This window comes from Parasteatoda tepidariorum, chromosome 10 (genome assembly GCF_982258835.1).
Source record: "Parasteatoda tepidariorum strain Cologne lab strain chromosome 10, Ptep-v5.0, whole genome shotgun sequence".
In the NCBI taxonomy this organism is placed as follows: domain Eukaryota; kingdom Metazoa; phylum Arthropoda; class Arachnida; order Araneae; family Theridiidae; genus Parasteatoda; species Parasteatoda tepidariorum.
In genome coordinates, this window is record NC_141764.1 from 70,130,000 (window position 1) to 70,149,746 (window position 19,747).

A 19,747-nucleotide genomic window follows, 5' to 3' on the forward strand; every position below is an offset into this window, starting at 1 on the left:
TGAGTATTTAAAGAACCAACAAAGCAAATTAATAAATGTATAAAAAATTTAATAAGTTTGTTTAAAGATACATAAATTTAATAGTTATTTACTGATGACAAGTAAGAAATCGGAAGCAACATTGTTAAAATAAAATGAATATTAAGATTGATTCAGTAATTTGAACTATATGGAGAGAAATATATCTTTTTTATTTATTTAGTTTTTTATTTACAATATTTTGTGATTTTTTGTTTATTTATTTAAATAGCGGGCCACTATTCAATTTCCTCTTCGGCAGGCGGATCTGCCAAAATTGTTGATTCGGTGTTTTCTGGATGAAATTGAGATAGCAAATACGATTTTATTTTAATTTTACTTACTGCTAATAGACAGAAACATATGATTTTGTTTGATAGAGCATTGAAATCAAATGATCATCAGCTAAACAAATGTTTAAACATAAGAAGAAAATTGTTTAAACCTCCTGTATGACCAAATTTTCCATGTTTCCCCTAAATATGAAATATGTTTAATTTGTAATATTATATTTCGCCCACAAAATGAATTTATTTAGTTAGTTAGCTTATGATTTTATTATTTATTGATCATATTTTTTTCTATTTTTAACTCCTTGATTTTTTTGTTATCATGCGTTTGAAGTTAATAATGCTTCTAAATTTTTTAATTAAATAAAGCTTTTAAATTTTTCAATCAAAGTCGAAAAAACTTCTTAAAATTTTAAATCGGAACAATATATAAAATTTTGACAGCTTTGTTTTTATCTTAAACATGTGCATTTAAAGAAAAAAATATAAATTACTGGATAAAATAAAAAACTTCGTTGTTATATCATCTTTTGAACAATTTGAGTAATAATAAATAATTTAAAAATAAGCAAATTTTTAGTTTAAAAGGTAAATAAGTTTTTTCATTTGTTTAAAAGGTAATTATGCTCCATCATTCGATCATGAGACTATTTAATATCTGTTCCTGAGGATCAGAATTCTTTTTCATTTTACTTTAATATTGTAAAAATGATATATTTAATACTTTCATGTGATATGCTGCAGTTTTAAGTACCTAAAAAATGACTGAAATTGTCAATTCAAAAAACAATTAATGCTTTTGAACATAAATTTAAATAACTCCACGCGTTTTGTTTTGCTATCTCATTTTATATTTTTGCAGTATTTAGAGCAGCCAATAACTTGTGGGTGTGTAGATGATATAAGTAAAAGAGGCATATATAAAAAAAAACTAATTCAATTTCAGTTGATGCCCTCAATATTATATTTTTAAACTTCCCTCAAAAATGTAGTAAAAAAATAATTGTCGCAAACAAATTTAATGTTAAGTAAGAACGAAACAAAAATGATATTGAAATATGCTGAATCACTAGTGAGACAGGAGGGATGAAAGACATCAAAACCAATTTGACTGAATAGTAAAACTAGTGCTAGAAATAGAACATTTCAAGCACTTTTTTTAAATACAAGTTAGGACAATTGAGCGTAAACGGCACGTATGAAATAGTGAAAAACATTAATCTCGAAGATACATTTCCAAACATTGAAATATCAATTAAAATGTCTTTTGTTCCTTTATGATAACTAATTGTAGTAGCGAAGGTTCATTCTCCAGACTAATATTAATAAATAATGAGTTAAATAGTATGACTCAAGAAAGATTGAGTCATTTGTCAATTATGAGCATTGAATATGATGTCTTACAGGAAATTTATTTTGACGATGTGATAGAAGCCTCTCGAAAGGCGCGAAAAGTATTGTTATCTTAGATTTTCGATAAAAATAATGTATATAAGCTTTTATAATTAATTTATATGTTTTTTACTCTTACAATGAAATAATTTTTAAAAATTATTAAAAAATAAATTTTTTTTCGCTAAATTTACTTATAAAGGACTCCCAAATAATGACAGGCCCATAACCATAAAAACGGCCCGGAGTCTATATATTTTTATATCCGATTTCGTAACTTAATTCCCTTTAAATAATAAATTAGTCATAATCATAATCTACAAAAAGCGTACTATTAAAATCACCTTCTATTAAATCCCCTCAACGAACAGTTTCTGTTTGTTGACTATACATAACAAAAATGACTTTCTAAATATGATTTTAAAATTATTTGTGTGGGCACACATATAATGCTATGTATATATTTTACTGAAATTAAATTGTAAACTGGTATCTATTATTTAAAAGTTTTAAAACATAAGAATCTGTACACAAACTTATTGCAAACTCATTTATTAAAAATATAAAAATAATTAAGTACAAATGCATAATTATGATTTCATTTGGTTTGAAGGAAACATATAATTCTGAATATGATACGAGATTTTCTGGACATCGATTTTCAACTTTGTTATCCAGTCAATCAAATTTTCCATCTTATGCTTTCAACTGAAATGAAATACTGTATGAGATAATTTACACCAGTAACAAATAGAAAGAAAATACAATTATTAAATATAGCTTAATGTTATAAGATGATTCTGCAGTTAACACTAACCTTAGATAACTAAACTTAAATCCTTTTAGCAAATTATTCAACTGACAGACCATTCAGCGATTATTTTTATATTTTCGTTATTTATATCAAACAGATTAACAACAATTTAAGGGACACTTCTCTAAAATTTTTTTACAATTAAAATATGCATAGGTAACGTTTTCTTCAATAACGTTAAAGTGTTATAATAACATCTAAACTTGCTAAAACAAGTCTGTTTGACTATGTTTTAGTATGGCTTACACACACAATTCAATTATTTAGATCTATAATTCAAAGTAGCATGATATGCACAATATGCAACACTGTGGTGGGTTTCACATTAAAAAAAATATTAACAGGTTTTTGGCTGTATTATTTTATAGGTTCAAATTTTAGAAATTTAAAATTAGTAGAAAGAAACACGATTGCTTTGTGTCGCACAATTTTAGGCAAAACAAGATTTATTTTATTATTATTAATATTTTTTTGAATTATGGTAACGAGTTTTAGCTTTTTAATTATTTGATTTAATAATATTTAGGTATTTCAAATCAAATTATGATGAAGTGAAGTGATGCAAACCGCGATTGTTCTGGATGTTACAATTTTGCACTTTGTAAAATTCTTTTAATCAATTTATTGTATTTTGATAACTTAATTTTATTATATTCAGAATCTTAAACACTTTGTTTACATAAAATTAGAGTATTTTAAAATGGTATTTATTAACGTAATGCGTTTGCGAATGTGTTGCACATGAAATCCGCACAATTGTATTCGGTACAATCTTGTGTACATTTGAAAAATTATGGTGATAATTATCGAAATACAAAATTTCTGATCTTAAGTAAGATCACATACATTAATTTATCGTATATTTAATAATTATCTTAAACGTTTAGTCATTTATTTTGAACATAACCTGTTATTTGAAACAGATAAGTTAATTCCACGTTTGTTCAGGCAGAAAAAAAATGTGCGTCGCTTCTGATGGCATGGACTTTCCAAGGAAAAACTTTACTTTTGTAGTTAAATTTTATTGCTGCGGCACATCTCTACAAAATTACGGTAATGCAAATCAATATCTACCTTTATTAGAAATAAATTTTACTTTTTTTTTATTTCATTACAACCATGTTTTTTTCTCTGTTAATTCATTCAATGATTATTATATTTCGTAAAAAAAAAAAAAAAAGTTTAAATTTAATTTTCATAATCACTTCATACAATATTATAATTATTTATTAGTACGTACAGAACCCGTTATCCGGAAATCGGAAAACCAAAAAAACGGAACGAAATTCGGTAAATTTTCCCGCCATTTTTAAAACGAAAAAAATTTTCCTCATAAGATTTTAGGATTTTTCTTCCTTTTTTGAAAGATGTTTACCATACCATTATTTTAGAAATAATCATTACTGTATTACTTCATCGTTTTTTCTTCTTTTTAAGATTATTTCCTAATATTTATTCTTTTAGCTGGGTTTAACAATTAAAAAAAAACGGCTTTTTGTAGCGATTCAGAAAACCGGAAAAATCAGTTATCCGGAATAGCGATGGTCCCGATTGTTCCGGATAATCGGTTCTCTACATTACAATACCCTAATAAACACAGAAAATTTTAAAACGATTTATACAACTCACAATTATATAAATCACTTTTTAAACTATTCTATAATAACTATCATAATGATCACTACCAATGTTGTTAACCAACATAGGATTCATCCAAATTCTAAATTGGGTGACTCATCACCAGAGGGGTAATGGACAATTATAGCATATCATAATTTTTTTTATTTTCATATCTAACTTATTGGAAATTCTCCCCTGAAACCGAAAATCTGATTGTTTTTTTCGGCAAATGTTTATTTATTTAGTTATTAAACATTTAAATTGCCCCAAAAGGCCTCCGTAAGTGATGCAATCAAAAACGACCCCTGATTGGTTATGACGTCAAATGTGCCGAAGGGAAACGTGCCGTCTCCATCCGCTAAGGCTATTTCAATGCTCTTTTAGTTTTGATATCACGTATACCGTATGAACATCCTTTGTAAATTATCAGTAGAAATTTTGTGAATTAAATTTACGGTTCTGAGAGTGTGTGCAAAATGAAAGAAATATTTTAAAACTTCAAACGTTGTTATTTATCATTAAAATATCTGAAGAAATGTTTATGTAGCTCTATACAGCGAATCAACATTTCATTTCGGTTGAAATCAGTAGTGTTAAAGTTCATAGAAAATACTATTTCATTCCACTTACTTTTAAATTAAATTAATGCTCCATTACAACCTAATTACTTAATTAAAATAAGTCGCAGATTGGATAGAAATTTTATACATTTTGATATAGGATGGATGATTTTATAATTCGTTATTGCATTGAAACAAATCAGTATTTTCATAAATCTAGTCCATTGAAAAATATCAGTCCATCATCGTTACAATCTATGTGCTAATGATCAAAAATTCAAATAATGTAATTTAATGTTGCTTCTTTAATTTATTTATTTATTACTAGAGTTGAAGGATTTTCTTTTTAAGTAAATACTTACTAATGCAGTTTATGTCATCTTTTTTTGTCTGTTTCACTATGTATTAAGTATTTAAATGCACATTAACGCTTATATTTATTATTCCTAGCTTAAATAGGAATTCCGTTACAGTTCGAAATTACTTTTATTTTTAAATTTGAAAATTTTAATTCCTTTTTCTGCAATATAGTATTAATAAAGTATGGTTATTGTTAATTTCTCTCCTTATTTTTGAAAAGCTATTTGTCAGTGCTTGCAATGAAAAATTCTAAAATAGTAAAATTAATACATTATACATTTTTAATTAAAAATAATTTAATAAAAAATAATTTTAAAAAATCTCAGGTTATGCATACGGTATAGCCGAAAACGTATCAACACTTTCAAGAATCTAGTCCATTGAAATATATCTGACCATCATCATCACCATTATCTAAATATACTTAAAATTTCACTTAATTTCTCATTTATCCATATCTAATTAACTTATTTATCCACAAAATTTCAGCGAATATCATTAAGCTGGAAGTTTTTGTTTCACTAAAGCTAGAGAACAAAAATAAAAAATTAACTTATACAAAATGGAAAGAAATTCTAATGCACATTCTTTATTATTTATTAAATAATTAAAAAATAAACAGTAATGTTGATATTTTTTCTCATTATTTTTATTCTTTGAGTAAATAGGAACTTTGCTATAGCGAAAAATTATTTTTATATGCATTTATAAAATTTTATTCTTATTTCTGCAATAAAGAACTAAATAAATGCATATGCTTGATTTCAAATACTCTTATAACATAGATTAAGGCAATTAAAGTAAAGTTAATAAAATCTGCAGGAATATATATATATATATATATATATATATATATACAGTGGAGCATCGTTTATACGACGATCACTTATACGACGTTTTAGTGTGGTCCCAAATCATTCCTATTCATTTTAATGTAAAAATATATCGTTTATACGACGCACAGAATCGGTTATACGTCGGTTTTTAGGTTTTGTTCACGTTTAGTTAATTTTTTTCTTTTTTCTTGTGTATTTTAAAAAAGGGCGTAATTTGCCAACATGAATAATACAGAAAAGGGTGCCAACAAGATTGCTTGGATTACGATCGTAATTTTTACTAGATGACTGAAAAAACTAAACAATGTAATGAAGAGGCAAAAACGAAAAATTTTGCTATTCATCAACCAATGTCCAGCGCTCCCATCGATACTAATTATTTTGGAAAATGTTAAAGCTCTCTTTTTTCCTGCAAATTGCACAGTGCACTTCAGCCATTAGATTTGGCCGTGATTAGAAATCTAAAATTGCATCATAGAAAGCAATAAGTTCAACTCGCTAGTCAAAGCACTGTAGAGACTAATAGCAAGAAAATATAATTAAAGCTAACATACATTCAAATTGCTCACTGATATTTTTCTTCTTTGGTTATTTGTTTGTTTTGTCTAGAAATTTATGTAAATCAACACGTTAAACATTAAAATTAACTGAAAACAGAGTAAGTTTCAGTTTTAGAAGTAAAAATCGATTATACGACGTTATCGTTTATACGACGTTTTTCGGTGGTCCCTTCGGCGTCGTATAAACGATGTTCCACTGTATATGAATTTAAAGTTTTGCTGGGATCACAAGTTTTTTAAGAGGCTACTGCTATGAATACAATTACATGCTTTGAATTCACGCTAGAATAAATAGATAAAAATTATCAATAACTTAAGCTGTCCTACATTTTAAAATCTAAAACTATTTATTCTACATAAGAAATTGATCCAACATTTCTTTCACTTAAGATGAAAATAAATCTTCCAAATGAACTTGAAGTATACATTAAAATTAAGATTATAGTTTAAAAATGAAAGAACGAAGTTATTTTGTATTTATAACACATCATTTATAAGCAATACCATGCACTTTTTTTATTGAACTAAAAAATCTTAAATATTCCGAGCTACAAAATTTCGTCAAGTATTAACAATGTTTCAGTGGGTACCACTGAAATTTAACATTATAAAAATACGTTATATCAAATCCACATTTTTATTAAGCGATATTAGGCGCAATTTTTTATACAGATGGCTTTAGACCATCTAAAATGGTTGGATTTAATTAGAAAATTTAAACGAAAGCAAGAACGCATTGGTTTTCACAGCACGGCTATTGTAAGTGAACGGCATATGGACACGTGTGACGTCAGTTCGTGAATAATCACGTCACTCCCCGTTTCAGGCGAAAACGAAAGTAAGCGTTTTTTGATTGAAAATAACTAAATAAATAGCCTTCTTAGAAAAGTAAAAAAAATGTTTTCTGGGGGTTTTGAGGGATTCTGAATGCATTAAAATGAAAAAAAAATTTGACTGTAATTGTCCATTAGGCTTTACAGTGACTGGGGACAAATTATATTTTTGTGGCCCATTGCATTATGATGTGAAACTTATAGGGGCCACTTTAAAATGAGATTTTTCCACTTTGACAGAAATCTTCTTTTAAAACAATGCAACTTGATAACTTAATGAAATTTTGAGTCAGTTTCAAATTTAATAATTTACGTTACTCATGCAGTTTTTATTCCACTTAGATGCTTTTGATTATGACAAATGTGTTTCATTAAAGAATAAGCGTTTATTCTAAAGGCATTTTTTATTCAACATATTGCCATTCTGTTATAAATAATTAAAAAAAGAAAAAAAAACTTCTATTAAAGCAAACTATAATGATAGTAATAGACATTCTATTCAATTTATCAGTAAATTGGATAAAAATTTGTAAAAGTTATGGTGCCTTTAATTTGCAAATGAAACTGGTGATAGCTAAAAAACAGAAACAGTTTATTCTGGAATTTATTTTTAATTATTTTTCTTAAATTTTGCATCCGGGGACGGGCGCCTCCTTTTGCTCCCACTAGCTAAGCTTGATGTGCTACAATACACATTCATACACTATATTTAAGTTTGTGCTAGATTATTCCATTTATGGATCTTGTTCTGTTAATTTTTTGAAAAGCTAATAGATTCTGCTATTTACAACAGAGAGGAAGAATAGATAGAAAAGTTAAGGCACTTTTCTGTCCTAATCAAATAACCTTATTTTATGAATATAATTTATAAAAAATTTTAAATTTTAATCCTAAGTATTATAAAAATAAAGTAAAAATACCCTTTAAAATACATCACTGTCCAAAACTATTAAAGCAGATACAATGTCAATATACATGATTATTTACTGTGTATTTTCACAGAAATTAACAAAGGAAATTAACTCCTTCATAAGATTTTAAGATACATGAAGAAGTCTTACAGTAACAAGGCATTAAGCTCAGTGATGCAATTGGTTGTTTTGAAATTTTTTATAGCTATTTCGAGAAGCTGGAACTCACATAATTACCCGAAATACCTTTTTTTTTTCATTTACTTGTTTATTTATTTTATTTTGAAGCAACTGTGAGTCCAGTTATGCTGCTTTGAAGAATAAGTAGGGCAATTTTTGTGTCAATTGATATGTCAGGGCAACTTTGAACATCAATCCCAATATTAAAAGCCCATCTCAAGAGCAAACTAGTAAATATTTAATTCTAAACAGAAAATAATAGATCTTGAAATTGTACTAAAGAATAAATTTTTGGTTGTTAGTCAGTTTGAAAACATAAATTTTTACTTTTAGTTATGGCATCAATGAAGTTCAACACAATACAATAATTTGCAGTTAAAAGGCCCCCTTCTTTTTTTCACCCAATTAAACTCAGCTATTATAGGGGTGGAGACAAAGGTAGAAATTCCAATTTTTTAAAATCGCTTTTTGTTTAAATTTCACAGATAGATTGATGTTGAATATCTTCTCTGCTCAACATGTAAAATACTAGGCCATCACCAATCAGAATTCCAGAAATATAGTATGTGGTATTTTAGATTACCTACATTTTTTTTGGACAAAATTAAAGCAATAAAAATTTCAATTCTGAAACAATGTAGAGATTAAGCAGAAAATTAAAAAAAATATTTAAAAATTTACTTTCATCTTACTTTGGAAACCATGGATGAATTTTTTTGTCTTCAAAGATAAACTCTCCTCGAGGAGATTCCACACCAGGTGGTAATAGAGCACAATATACAGAAGATTCAGCACCTAGTAGTTCAGTAAAACATACATAAATTTTTTTATTTTCTTCTAATTTGGGAACCAGAATAATAAGTACTGTATGCGTGATTGTAAATTATGAAATGACAGACCAGGTAAAATTAATTACTAAAATAGAAAAGAGAAAGAAAAAAAATAATATTGTAAAATTTAAACCCTGACAAATTAAGTATCTTAAGAACATTAGTAAATTAACTCACTTTAATTTACTTATATTTTCAATAAACTAAAGTAAAATAAATTACTCTAACTGAAGAGAAGAAAAATATTAAACTTTTTTTAGTTGTATTTTACTATTAAAAATAGTAAAAACGCATTAGAAAAAAAATTTAAAAATAATGAAGGAAATAAGTTTACCTTGATCGGGCGTTAAATCACCTTTGTGATAAGTCATATCTGTATCAACATACCCAGGATGAACCTACAAAATTATTAAATATTTACTAAGAATATCAAAAAATTTATAAAGAATTATTAAAAACTTACAAGAAGTTAACCAAGATTTTTTTATAAATTGATAGAATATTTTTTAAAAATAAGTGAAACAGAATCCACATGTTAATATAAATAACTTACTTAATGCATGATATATTTTTGTTCTTAAAATGTCATACTTAATGTTAACAGTTGTATTTTACTATATAGATTATTAAACAAACTATATAGTTTCATTATTTATTAGTTACTAATCTGAACTAATCAGAAATACTGCTATTCAAATTTCCAAAAATTCAGCTATTCTAAAATTATTAAAATATAATATATTTTTTTCAGTTTAATATCTAATTTATTCTTAATGAAACAATGTAAGCTATGTCTACAAGAAATAAATTGGAAATTTTTAAAAACATATTTACAATAATTTATAACACGTTTATAAATTGTCATAAATATGATTTTTAACATAAAGTAAACTATGCATGGTTATAAATTATATGCAATGCATAGTCATTACATGCAAAAATAAGTAACAATTTAAAATAAAATCTTCCCAACTCTATTTTTCAATATTATACTTCAAAATTGATGAAAAGCATTGTATTTCTCAATCAATTGCTATTAATTTCATTATGAGTTTTGCGAGTTATCACGCCTTTTAAATTATGTTTTCGTTTTAAGTATTATGACAAATTAACACACATTTAAGCAATTTTTAAAATACACATTTGAAGATTTCTGTAATAAATGTGAAATTTATACACAAATTGTAACTAATTAAGTGATTACACTATGTAATCTTTTTTCAATTAACATGACATGAGTAGTATGATGGGAATTATTCAAAAAAAAAAAAAAACTCTTCTGCAATTGTATATTTTTAATTTTTACACAGCTTATTGCAACACAAATCTGCACGTTCAAGCTCTCAGATTAGCTGTAATCAAAATAAAGGAGAATTAATCTTTAAAAAGTACTTAGATGATGCAATCGAAGATTCTAAAAGTACTGTGGGGGGAGGAGTTATCGACAATGCCAACCTTCTTCTATCAAAAGGTACCTCTTGATTGAATCAAGTTAGCATGTCTTATATACCAGCGAATTGATGTTTAATAATCGTAGTGGTAGTTACGCCACAGTACCTTCAACTAAATTGAAGAATTGATAAGAATAACTCGAAAAGTAAAGTATTGATAAGAATAACTCTAAAAGTTTCTTCAATCAAAAAATGGGTTCTGCACCTTAAAAAAAAAAAAAATTATCTGAAACTTGATTTACACATTGTTGAGAAAAATAAAATCGGTCTGGATTACCTTGAATTCAGGAATAATCGGATTCTACAGCATATGCCCTTCTAACCGCAGCAGAGAGTTTCAGAAGACAGAATACTCACTAAGAAAATAAAATTTTAAATGCTCCCTTTAACAAGTGGATTTGAAACGATTCCCAAAAAGAACAATGGATTTGTACATTGTTCTGAGCTTGTAGTGTATTAAAATATAATTCTACAGCATAGGCCTTTCTAACCACAGCAGAGCATTTCAGAAGACAGAATACTCACTAAGAAAATACAATTTTAAATGCTCCCTTTAACAAGTGGATTTGAAACGATTCCTAGAAAAAACAGTGGATTTGTTCATTGCTTACAGATACTGGATTTGTACAATGTTCTGAGCTTGTAGTGGATTAAAATATAATTCTCAATTAACTGCATTTACCATTGTAATTCTAAACAGTTTTAGAGATGAAAGTTCTGTTAAAGACATAGTGTGACTAAAAGACTTTTATGGTTCTTTCACACTCACAATTTAATTGTGAACCATAAAACACCACTTAAGTTGATAATTAAACACCAGTTAGGAGTAAAATTATCTTTTTGGAAATTCTTTGTTTTTGTAGCCATCTTTAAAAGTACTAAGTTGCCAAGACAAATGACAATGCATTATTATGGAAGAATACTATAGAGGTTATCAACTGTCAAAATAACTTTTCTTTAAAAATTTAATAAATTAATAAGAATAGCAAGAATAACACCTATTTTTTTAAATAGTATAATAATTTTATCACCAAGTTCACTAATATCTGATTACCAAAAATAAATAAATAAAAAATACAAACATTATAAGAAATTTAAAAACATGAAAATTAAAAACAAAAAGTCATAATATACTTATGGAAAAGCAAGATCACTATTTTTTTTAAAAATTTATATGTGTTATATCAGTTATACACATTACAATCAAACATCAACAAAAAATTTTTTTTAACATTTTGAAACGAAACTTTTTCACATAAACTTACAGTATTAATTACAATATCCATATCAGGATCCTGACTGAATTTGCGATGCTGTATAAATGTAAGAGCATTCACACCATTTTTAGATACTACATATGCAGATTCACCCCAACCTTTCTGAACATTTTCCCCAGCTTTAGCAGCTCTATAATATATGAAAATAGCATATATTAATAAGAGTATATCACAATCGTTGTCTATAAAAGCATATTTTTCAACCAATCTTACAATTACTTTCTAAATAAATATATAGTTTAATTCCTTAAAACAGGAACAGAAACATAGGAAGAATCAATTTGCTAGTAAAATAAGATAGCCTGTTAATACAGAGTAGGCTAAAATTTATCCAAAAATATCTCATAATAGAAATTACATAAATAAGAAAAATATAGTTACTTTTTTCCTATAAATATAAATTGAAAACAAAAATCTATTTAAAAAAAAATGTATAAAATGAATTGACTACCTTGAACGTAACTAAAATAGGATTAGTTTCACATAGTGCTTAAAACTAGTGCTTTTTTTAATTTAATAGAGTGAATAGGAATACAGATTTTTTTTTTTGAAGAGATATTGAAATTTATTGTATGAAAAAAAAATTCCTTACTTTAATATTGCACAAACTAGCTTCTATTATAAGTAAAATGTTAATATGTTAAAAATCCACAGTTAAATAGATCTTCAAACTAATCAACAACCTTAGGTAAATATCAAATAAGTAGATGCAAAAGAAAAATGAAGAACAAAATAATCTTGAATTTAAATAAACAAACTAAGTTATGCAATTTTGCATTCTGAAACTGAATAATTTTAAATAAATAAATTGCAAATTTTGAAAATAATAAAAAAAAAGTAATAATAATAGTAAATAAATACATCTTACTCAACAAACTCATTCATTAATTTGTTAAGTTCTTCTTCAGTTAAAGATTCAGACAAAAATCTTTGTTGCAATTCTTTTCCCGGTATACGATGTAGCTGACCAATAGAACTGCTCACATTTACAACCCTGGAAAAATAAATAAAACCAAATCAATAAAAAAAACTAGAATATTCCTTAAACTGTTTCACCTTAAGAACTAAAGATTGCTTACCTAGCATGTTTTCGCAGTAGAGGAAAAAGTTCATGGCAAACATCCAAAGTAGCAAAGTAATTAATCCCAATTGTGTTAATAGCTTGTTCAGAAAATGGAGCTGCATCATCTTTCTGTTAAAATAAAAATAAAGAAACTTGAATGCAATTATCAAAGTTTTACCCAATATAATATCCAATTTTAAAATACTAAGAAAAAAACAGTTTGCCAAATAAATAAACAACAGTTGTATCAGATAAAAACATATCACACATCAATAATTTAACTTTAAAGTGTCAGACATGTCAGTTTTTTAATTAAGAATTTAATAATCTATAAACCATTTCTACTTTCTATTGTTGTTCAAACAAGTGGAACAATAGACTAATTCCATTGCATTAAAAGTTTGTTAGTTTTATGTCTTCATCATAGATTGGTAAAAAGCCAGTTCTTTACATTTTATGTAAATTTAAATGAGTTTATTCAGCAAACGAATTTAATCAGACGCATCCTTTCAATTAACTTTTTAAACTTCCCTAACTAACTTGGAATTAATATTCAGACCATAAGATCATATACATACCTATTTTTCTTTTTTTTTCTCCCATTCATTTTGTAGTCTAAAAGTATCCATATAAAAAAATAAATATCACAGTTAAAATGCAACTAACAAGTTTTTTCTTAATAAAAAAAAGGATGAAAAACTTTTGAAGGCTGACAATACTGAAGTATTTATCACAAATTTCATAATAAGGAATCATGTTACAGCTTATAAAAACAATATTAAAATCAATTATGAAGTAATACAGAATGTACCAAAATAAAAAGTTAATTTAAAAACAAATTTAATTTATGACTTTCATAACAAAAAATAAACATAGATTTAATTTCAAACCAATATAATTGCAAAAAATATATATATATAAAATTGATTATCATAAATTAAATTTTTAAATAAAAATGAAAAATACAAAAACAGTGCACTGAGAGTTCAATATTCTTCAAAATTAAATATCACTTTAACTGGCCATTTTGCATTATACACAAATAAGTAATATAATAAATGTCATCAGAAATCTTTTTAAAAAACCATAATTTGTACTTAAATTGTGTAATTAACTTGGGCAAAAATACAACAGATTTCAATCAAAACAGAGCAATTATGTGCAATTGCTCTGTTTTGATTGAAATCTGTTCTAAGAAATCTGTTCTGACCTTATATGCAATAGCTGCATTGTTTACTAGAACATCTAAACCACCATAATGATCCTTTAAATATGAGGCTAGTGCTTTGATTGTTTCCTTCTTTGTGATGTCTAGAATATGAAATTTGGGATGCAGACCCTCTTTTTCAAGATCTTTTACAGCTGCCAAGCCTCTGGATTCATCACGAGCTAAAATAATATAATATATAAATTCAGAAATATAACTCCTCGAATTTTATAAGCGGGTTGTGATAACACGACTACTTATTACTCTCTTTTTTCTTCAATAATTATTGTTACAATGTATAAAGTTACATCTAACACTATAAAAAGTGACTAGCACACAATTTTGAAAATATTTTACTTAAAAAGAATGTTTTTGCATTCATGATAGATTACTATTATCTCTATTAGCTGTAGCCAGTGTAAAACAGGACCGAAAAAGTTTTCTGTGCATTTGAATGAATGTTTTGGCTCTTAAAAAATTTAACTGAAACAAAGTCTTGTGCATTGTCAAACTTTTCATCTAAAGATCGTGACTTAACTTTATTGAACATAGCAGTGTTTCCCAAAGTGTGGTATGGGTACCCCCGAGGGGTACGGGAACAGTTTAGCGGAGGTACACATTCTTATGCGAAATATCTTACAACAAACGAAAATTTCAGAAAAATTTATTTAGAAAGAAAGCTAGCCATGAAAATTTACAATTAGGTATTTTCTATTGGCTATTTTTTGTAGAGTTAGCAGTTATAGTGGTGTTAACAGCAAGTTGTGATTTTTAACTCTTGTGAAGTCTTTTTATCACAGCAAAAACAATATCATCTTTTTCACTGATGGAAATAAACTTATTAACAAAACTTTAAACCAAAAAAGAAAAATAAACATATTTTTAAAAAAATACATTCCTTTTTTTTATTAGTGGTACCCAGCCTTACGAAAAATTTAGAAAGGGTACACAAAAGTCATTAGTTTGGGAAATACTGGATTATAAAAATACCTTATGACTTTAATAATCTCCCCAATTGAATAAAACTATAAAATGCAGTGTTATGAATACCACTCGTAAATTGCAAAAATAAATAAATAAAAATGTTTACCAGTGAGAATAACATCACCACCAAATTTAGAACACAAAGCTCGTACAATAGCCTTTCCTATACCTTTATTGCTCCCAGTCACCTGAAAATTAAGACAATACTATAAATAAAATTAAAAGAAAAGAATATACATATCTAAAGGTGAAAAAATTGAAATTTTTTGAAGGAATAAGGAAACAAATTTCATGTAGCCATTAGAAAAAAAAGCAATTATTTTTTTGCAGAAATATAAAGAGAAAAAAGAATCAAAGAAACTATACGTACAACAGCAACTCCTTGGGTCATTTTCTTTGAAATTGAATTCAAAATTCACACTACAAAAACCAAGAATTTCAGTCTTAAAGTTTAGCAGACAGTTTAAGCCAGCCTTCAAGCCGAAGTTCGCCGGTCGCACAGGAGGAAAAGCTTAAGTGCTGATTACACTAGGCAACCAAGTGGAGACAATTAAGTTAAGAAACCGGTTTTTGGTTTCTCGTTTGTGATCACACGTTACAACCTTCGCTTCTTCAACCAACTCTAAATAGTCCAATACCAGAACGGCACTTAGTTTGCTTATATTTTCAATAAAGTTTATTGCTAAAAGCTCTTTTAATTATCATGGAAGCGATTATTGATGATACATATATCACTAGAATACATATATCACTAGAATTCCATTTAAAACTAACCATAGTTAGAAGATTAAACCAAGTTTAAATTTAAAAGATAAAAATGCAGGATGCGACAGAATCAGCACGTGTATTTTGTTTATTTAAATGGAACCGAAACCACTAGTTGCTTTCAAGTAGATGGCCTCTAAAAGGTGGCTAAAATGCATTTATATTTGAAAACTGAAAATTCCGAACAAACCAAGTGATTGAAAAAAAAACAAGGAGCCGGAAACAATAAGCATGTTACTTTCGCTTGTAACCTTCATTCTTTAAGAGTTACGTTCGATTTACGTTAACTTCGAACTAGAGATTCGCAATCTGTTTAATCGGATTTACGGAATACTAAAAGTCTGCCAAGGTTTTACTAATGCAATGCAGTCAAGGACATCTTATTATCTGAAGAAGATTACATATATTTGTTTAATTAAATAGTGTCTACCGCTACGATTATTCAATTCTAATTTACTAATATATAAGACATGTCTTCCTACCGTCGCCTGCAGTTATTAAGTTCGTGGATGATCACTTTGATCAGCTAGCGAAGAGACTGAGGATGAGTGGTATCAGTCCTCGTAAAATTATTCCTTAATACAAGGAGTGATCAAATGAAAAGCTCCGAAACGACGTAAAAACGTAACAGTGAAATATTTTCATATTCCGCTATGGGAGAACTTAGCGAGACATCTCGGGATGCGATTGGAGTATCTGACTGGGATCAAAGCATGCGCGGGTGCCCGCATGTGCAGGAGATAGCAGAGGCTCTTATCAAAAGTGGTGTCCAAATGATAAGGCAGTAGGTATGAAGACAGGATGGCGTTCGCGTTTCAAAATTCGCCGATTGAGGAGCAGTGAGGTGTTATTCGATTTCCCCGAGCACAGAAAAACCATTAACTCCGATGTGTACAGTGAGACACTCTGCCGCCTACGCAGGTCCATCAAGAACAAAAGACCGGGGCTGCTCACGGAGGGTGTGGTTCTGCTCCATGATAACGCGAGTCCGCACGTCTCCAGAGTCACACACATGGAACTGACCAAGTTCAAGTGGGAGACGTTGGACCATCCGTCCTACAGTCCGGACATGTCGCCCTGCGATTTCCACGTGCTTGGTCCACTGAAGAAACACCTGAAAGGGAAGCTCTTTAATTCGGACGACATACTCAAGAACGCTGTGAAGGACTAGGTCTCGTCACGGCCACAGGAATTCTGGGAACAAGGAGAATCCTGCGTCTTGTTCATCTGTGGGATCGTTGTGCTCAGGCCTATGGTGTATATTTTGAATAAAGTCTACATTTGTGCCCACGGTGTCGTTTCGTACCTTTTCATTTGATCACCCCTTGTAGTATGCTTTATTTCATGCGCAGGTAATCGGGGTAAGGGCTAGCACCGCGGGCAAGTATTTCCTACGCAACTGATCGAAATTGTGATGGAGTGTCTTTAGAGCCGTTTTTAAGGATGGGCCCCCTAAAGGTCTAAAATCTCATTGCATTGCTTTTCTTTTATAAATTTTTTTTTCTAACTCCTGTATTATTCGTTACTTAAGAGGGCCCCCAGAGCCCACTTTTCTTAAAGTTTTATTTGAAGTTGGAGCCCTCGGAAGCCTATAATAATTTTTTTCTCTTTCTTTTTTACATTGTCGGACGCTTTTCAAAATCCAAGAGAACTGTTTACAAAAGAGCAATAAAGCACTCCTTCCACTGATGAAAATATCTCCACTTTCGTAGCTACCACCCTCAGAGTTGTCAAATAGCCTCCTCACTTTACACTCTGGGAAAATGTTTTAATTGTCATGGGCTATTGCTTCTTTATATTGTCTTGGGCTCTTTTTTCCTAACTTCGGAAATATCAGATATCCACAGAAACACCCTTTTATCTGATTTTTGGTCATAAATTGCTTGGAACAAAAAATTTCTAGGGCTGTAAATAGGGAAGGGTCTTGTTACTATTTCTTTGGGTTACTCTGTCTTGAAATTTCCGTTGTGTCACATACGTTATCGTTAAATTGGTCCTCGTTCAATTCTAATTTTTCTTTCTTACAAAATTTAGATATTTTTTCTAATTTATTATAAAAGCTTTTTTTTCGCGTTAATCATCCTAAATTTTTCAACTAGCCTAATTGTTTAATTTACTTAATTATTGTAACTGAATTTATTTTGTTATTTTCCGAAATAATCGTACACAGGGTTCCCACTCTATGATGAGATTGAAATTCAAGGACTTTCCAGGACATTTCAAGGACCTCAACAAAATTTTCAAGGACCTTAATCTAAGACCAATTTTAAAAATTATTCTCTTCTATTTTACTAGAAGCAACAATGCTTGTTGTGGCAATAATTAATTTCAAATATAATACCTAAATGCTTTGCCTATATAGAGAGAGGAGAGTATATGTATTATGGACTAAAATATATATTTTTTTAAAAACAACCCTACTGGTTTTACATATTAATTCACAAAATCATTTTCAGAACAATCTATAACTAATGGTAAAGAGGTGTTAATGGTGAAATCTCCTGTGTATTTCCATGTGAAGGCTGCATGAAAGACAGAGCTAAATCTTAGGTATTCCATATTCCATGACTATTCCATAACCCCCTCCTCTCCTCTATTAAACATTGTTTCTGAGATTATTCATCCATAATTTACACAACCTTCTGTAAATGTTATGCAGCAACAATTCTTTCTGAAAATAAAAATTAGAAGGAACAAATCCGAGTTTCACCATGTTTAAAAGCATTATTCGTTATGTGTAATCCACAACTGCCAATGAATATGACCTGGTGGGAATATTTCTCTTTTAATTCACACTGAAGCTTCTAATAGAATTTCCAATTGACATAGGGTCCATCCATGGATAATTGAAGTATTTTAGAGAGCTTTTAATCATCATCCATGCATTTGTAAAAAGAGGACAAAATACTTTCTGCAGTTCCATGACCCATAAATTGGGAGGTAAGATACTTAGTGCAAACTTTATTATCAATTCCTTACCATAATGTCCATCTGCTTAGATTGTAGAGACTGATTTAACGTCTCATAAAGAGTACAGTGTAGCAATCAACATTCTTCAGCTCATTTATAAGAATCCCTTTGAAGTATAGTGCCAATCCAAAGGAGCCCAAATAGGCTCACTTTGTGGCACTACAAAAAAATTGTTTTGCTATACAGCTATCAGCAAACATTTTGGGGAACAATTTACGAATCCCTTCACAGGAGTTACATGAATAATTACTGGTGATGCACTTCAGACTCCAGAGAATTTCAGCATCAAGCACATTCCTTTTGACCAGACAATGTTACCTCGGCCACTAAAGTTTCTGTTTCACATGGGGCACACGATGTTGAAGGAGTATTTACACCAGATGAATTAGATGTTGATGTCTTTGGAAAAAGAGAACTCAGGGCATGAGACTGCTTTTTTGTTTTACCTTTCTTTCATGTGTGATTTCAGAGCAGATTCTTCCATTTTCGCGATATCGATCTCCTTCATGCATAATCGGCACTTGGCTCTGAACTTCTTTTCGGGCATCGATAAAATCCATTCTTTATAAGCTTGATTATCCATCCATTGGGGATTAAAATAGCACTTCCCAGGCATAACTAGTCTAAACTACATAACACAAATACGAAGCCGTGCCTTTGTGAATACGCTTTACAATAAAGTTTTGAAATGACACAAACGTAAGGACAAGTGCGGATGGTAAAACGGCAAATTTATTGAAAACTACAAGGTACATATTGTTACGAAATTCGAGAGTATTCCAGTTTCGATAAGAAAAAAGAACAGGGTGGCCACTCAAAACAGATT

At 28.7% G+C, this 19,747-nt stretch overlaps 1 protein-coding gene across 2 annotated transcripts; it reads right to left on the reverse strand.

Moving 5' to 3' along the window:
* Nucleotides 1-2,236: 2,236 nt before the first annotated feature.
* On the reverse strand, nucleotides 2,237-16,150 carry LOC107443486 (carbonyl reductase [NADPH] 1). Of its 2 annotated transcripts, none has more exons than XM_087154289.1 (9): nucleotides 15,557-16,150; nucleotides 15,293-15,374; nucleotides 14,206-14,384; nucleotides 13,012-13,124; nucleotides 12,801-12,926; nucleotides 11,921-12,062; nucleotides 9,539-9,602; nucleotides 9,067-9,169; nucleotides 2,237-2,408 (listed from the first exon to the last, which is right to left on the reverse strand). In XM_087154289.1, exons 1-9 carry the CDS (start codon nucleotides 15,575-15,577, stop codon nucleotides 2,405-2,407), a joined length of 834 nt encoding a protein of 277 aa, XP_087010415.1. In that variant the 5' UTR covers nucleotides 15,578-16,150; the 3' UTR covers nucleotides 2,237-2,404. The 2 variants fall into 2 exon arrangements, with proteins under 2 accessions (XP_087010415.1, XP_087010416.1); XM_087154290.1 differs by having other exon boundaries at nucleotides 9,056-9,169; nucleotides 15,557-16,074.
* Between the last annotated feature and the right edge of the window lie 3,597 nt (nucleotides 16,151-19,747).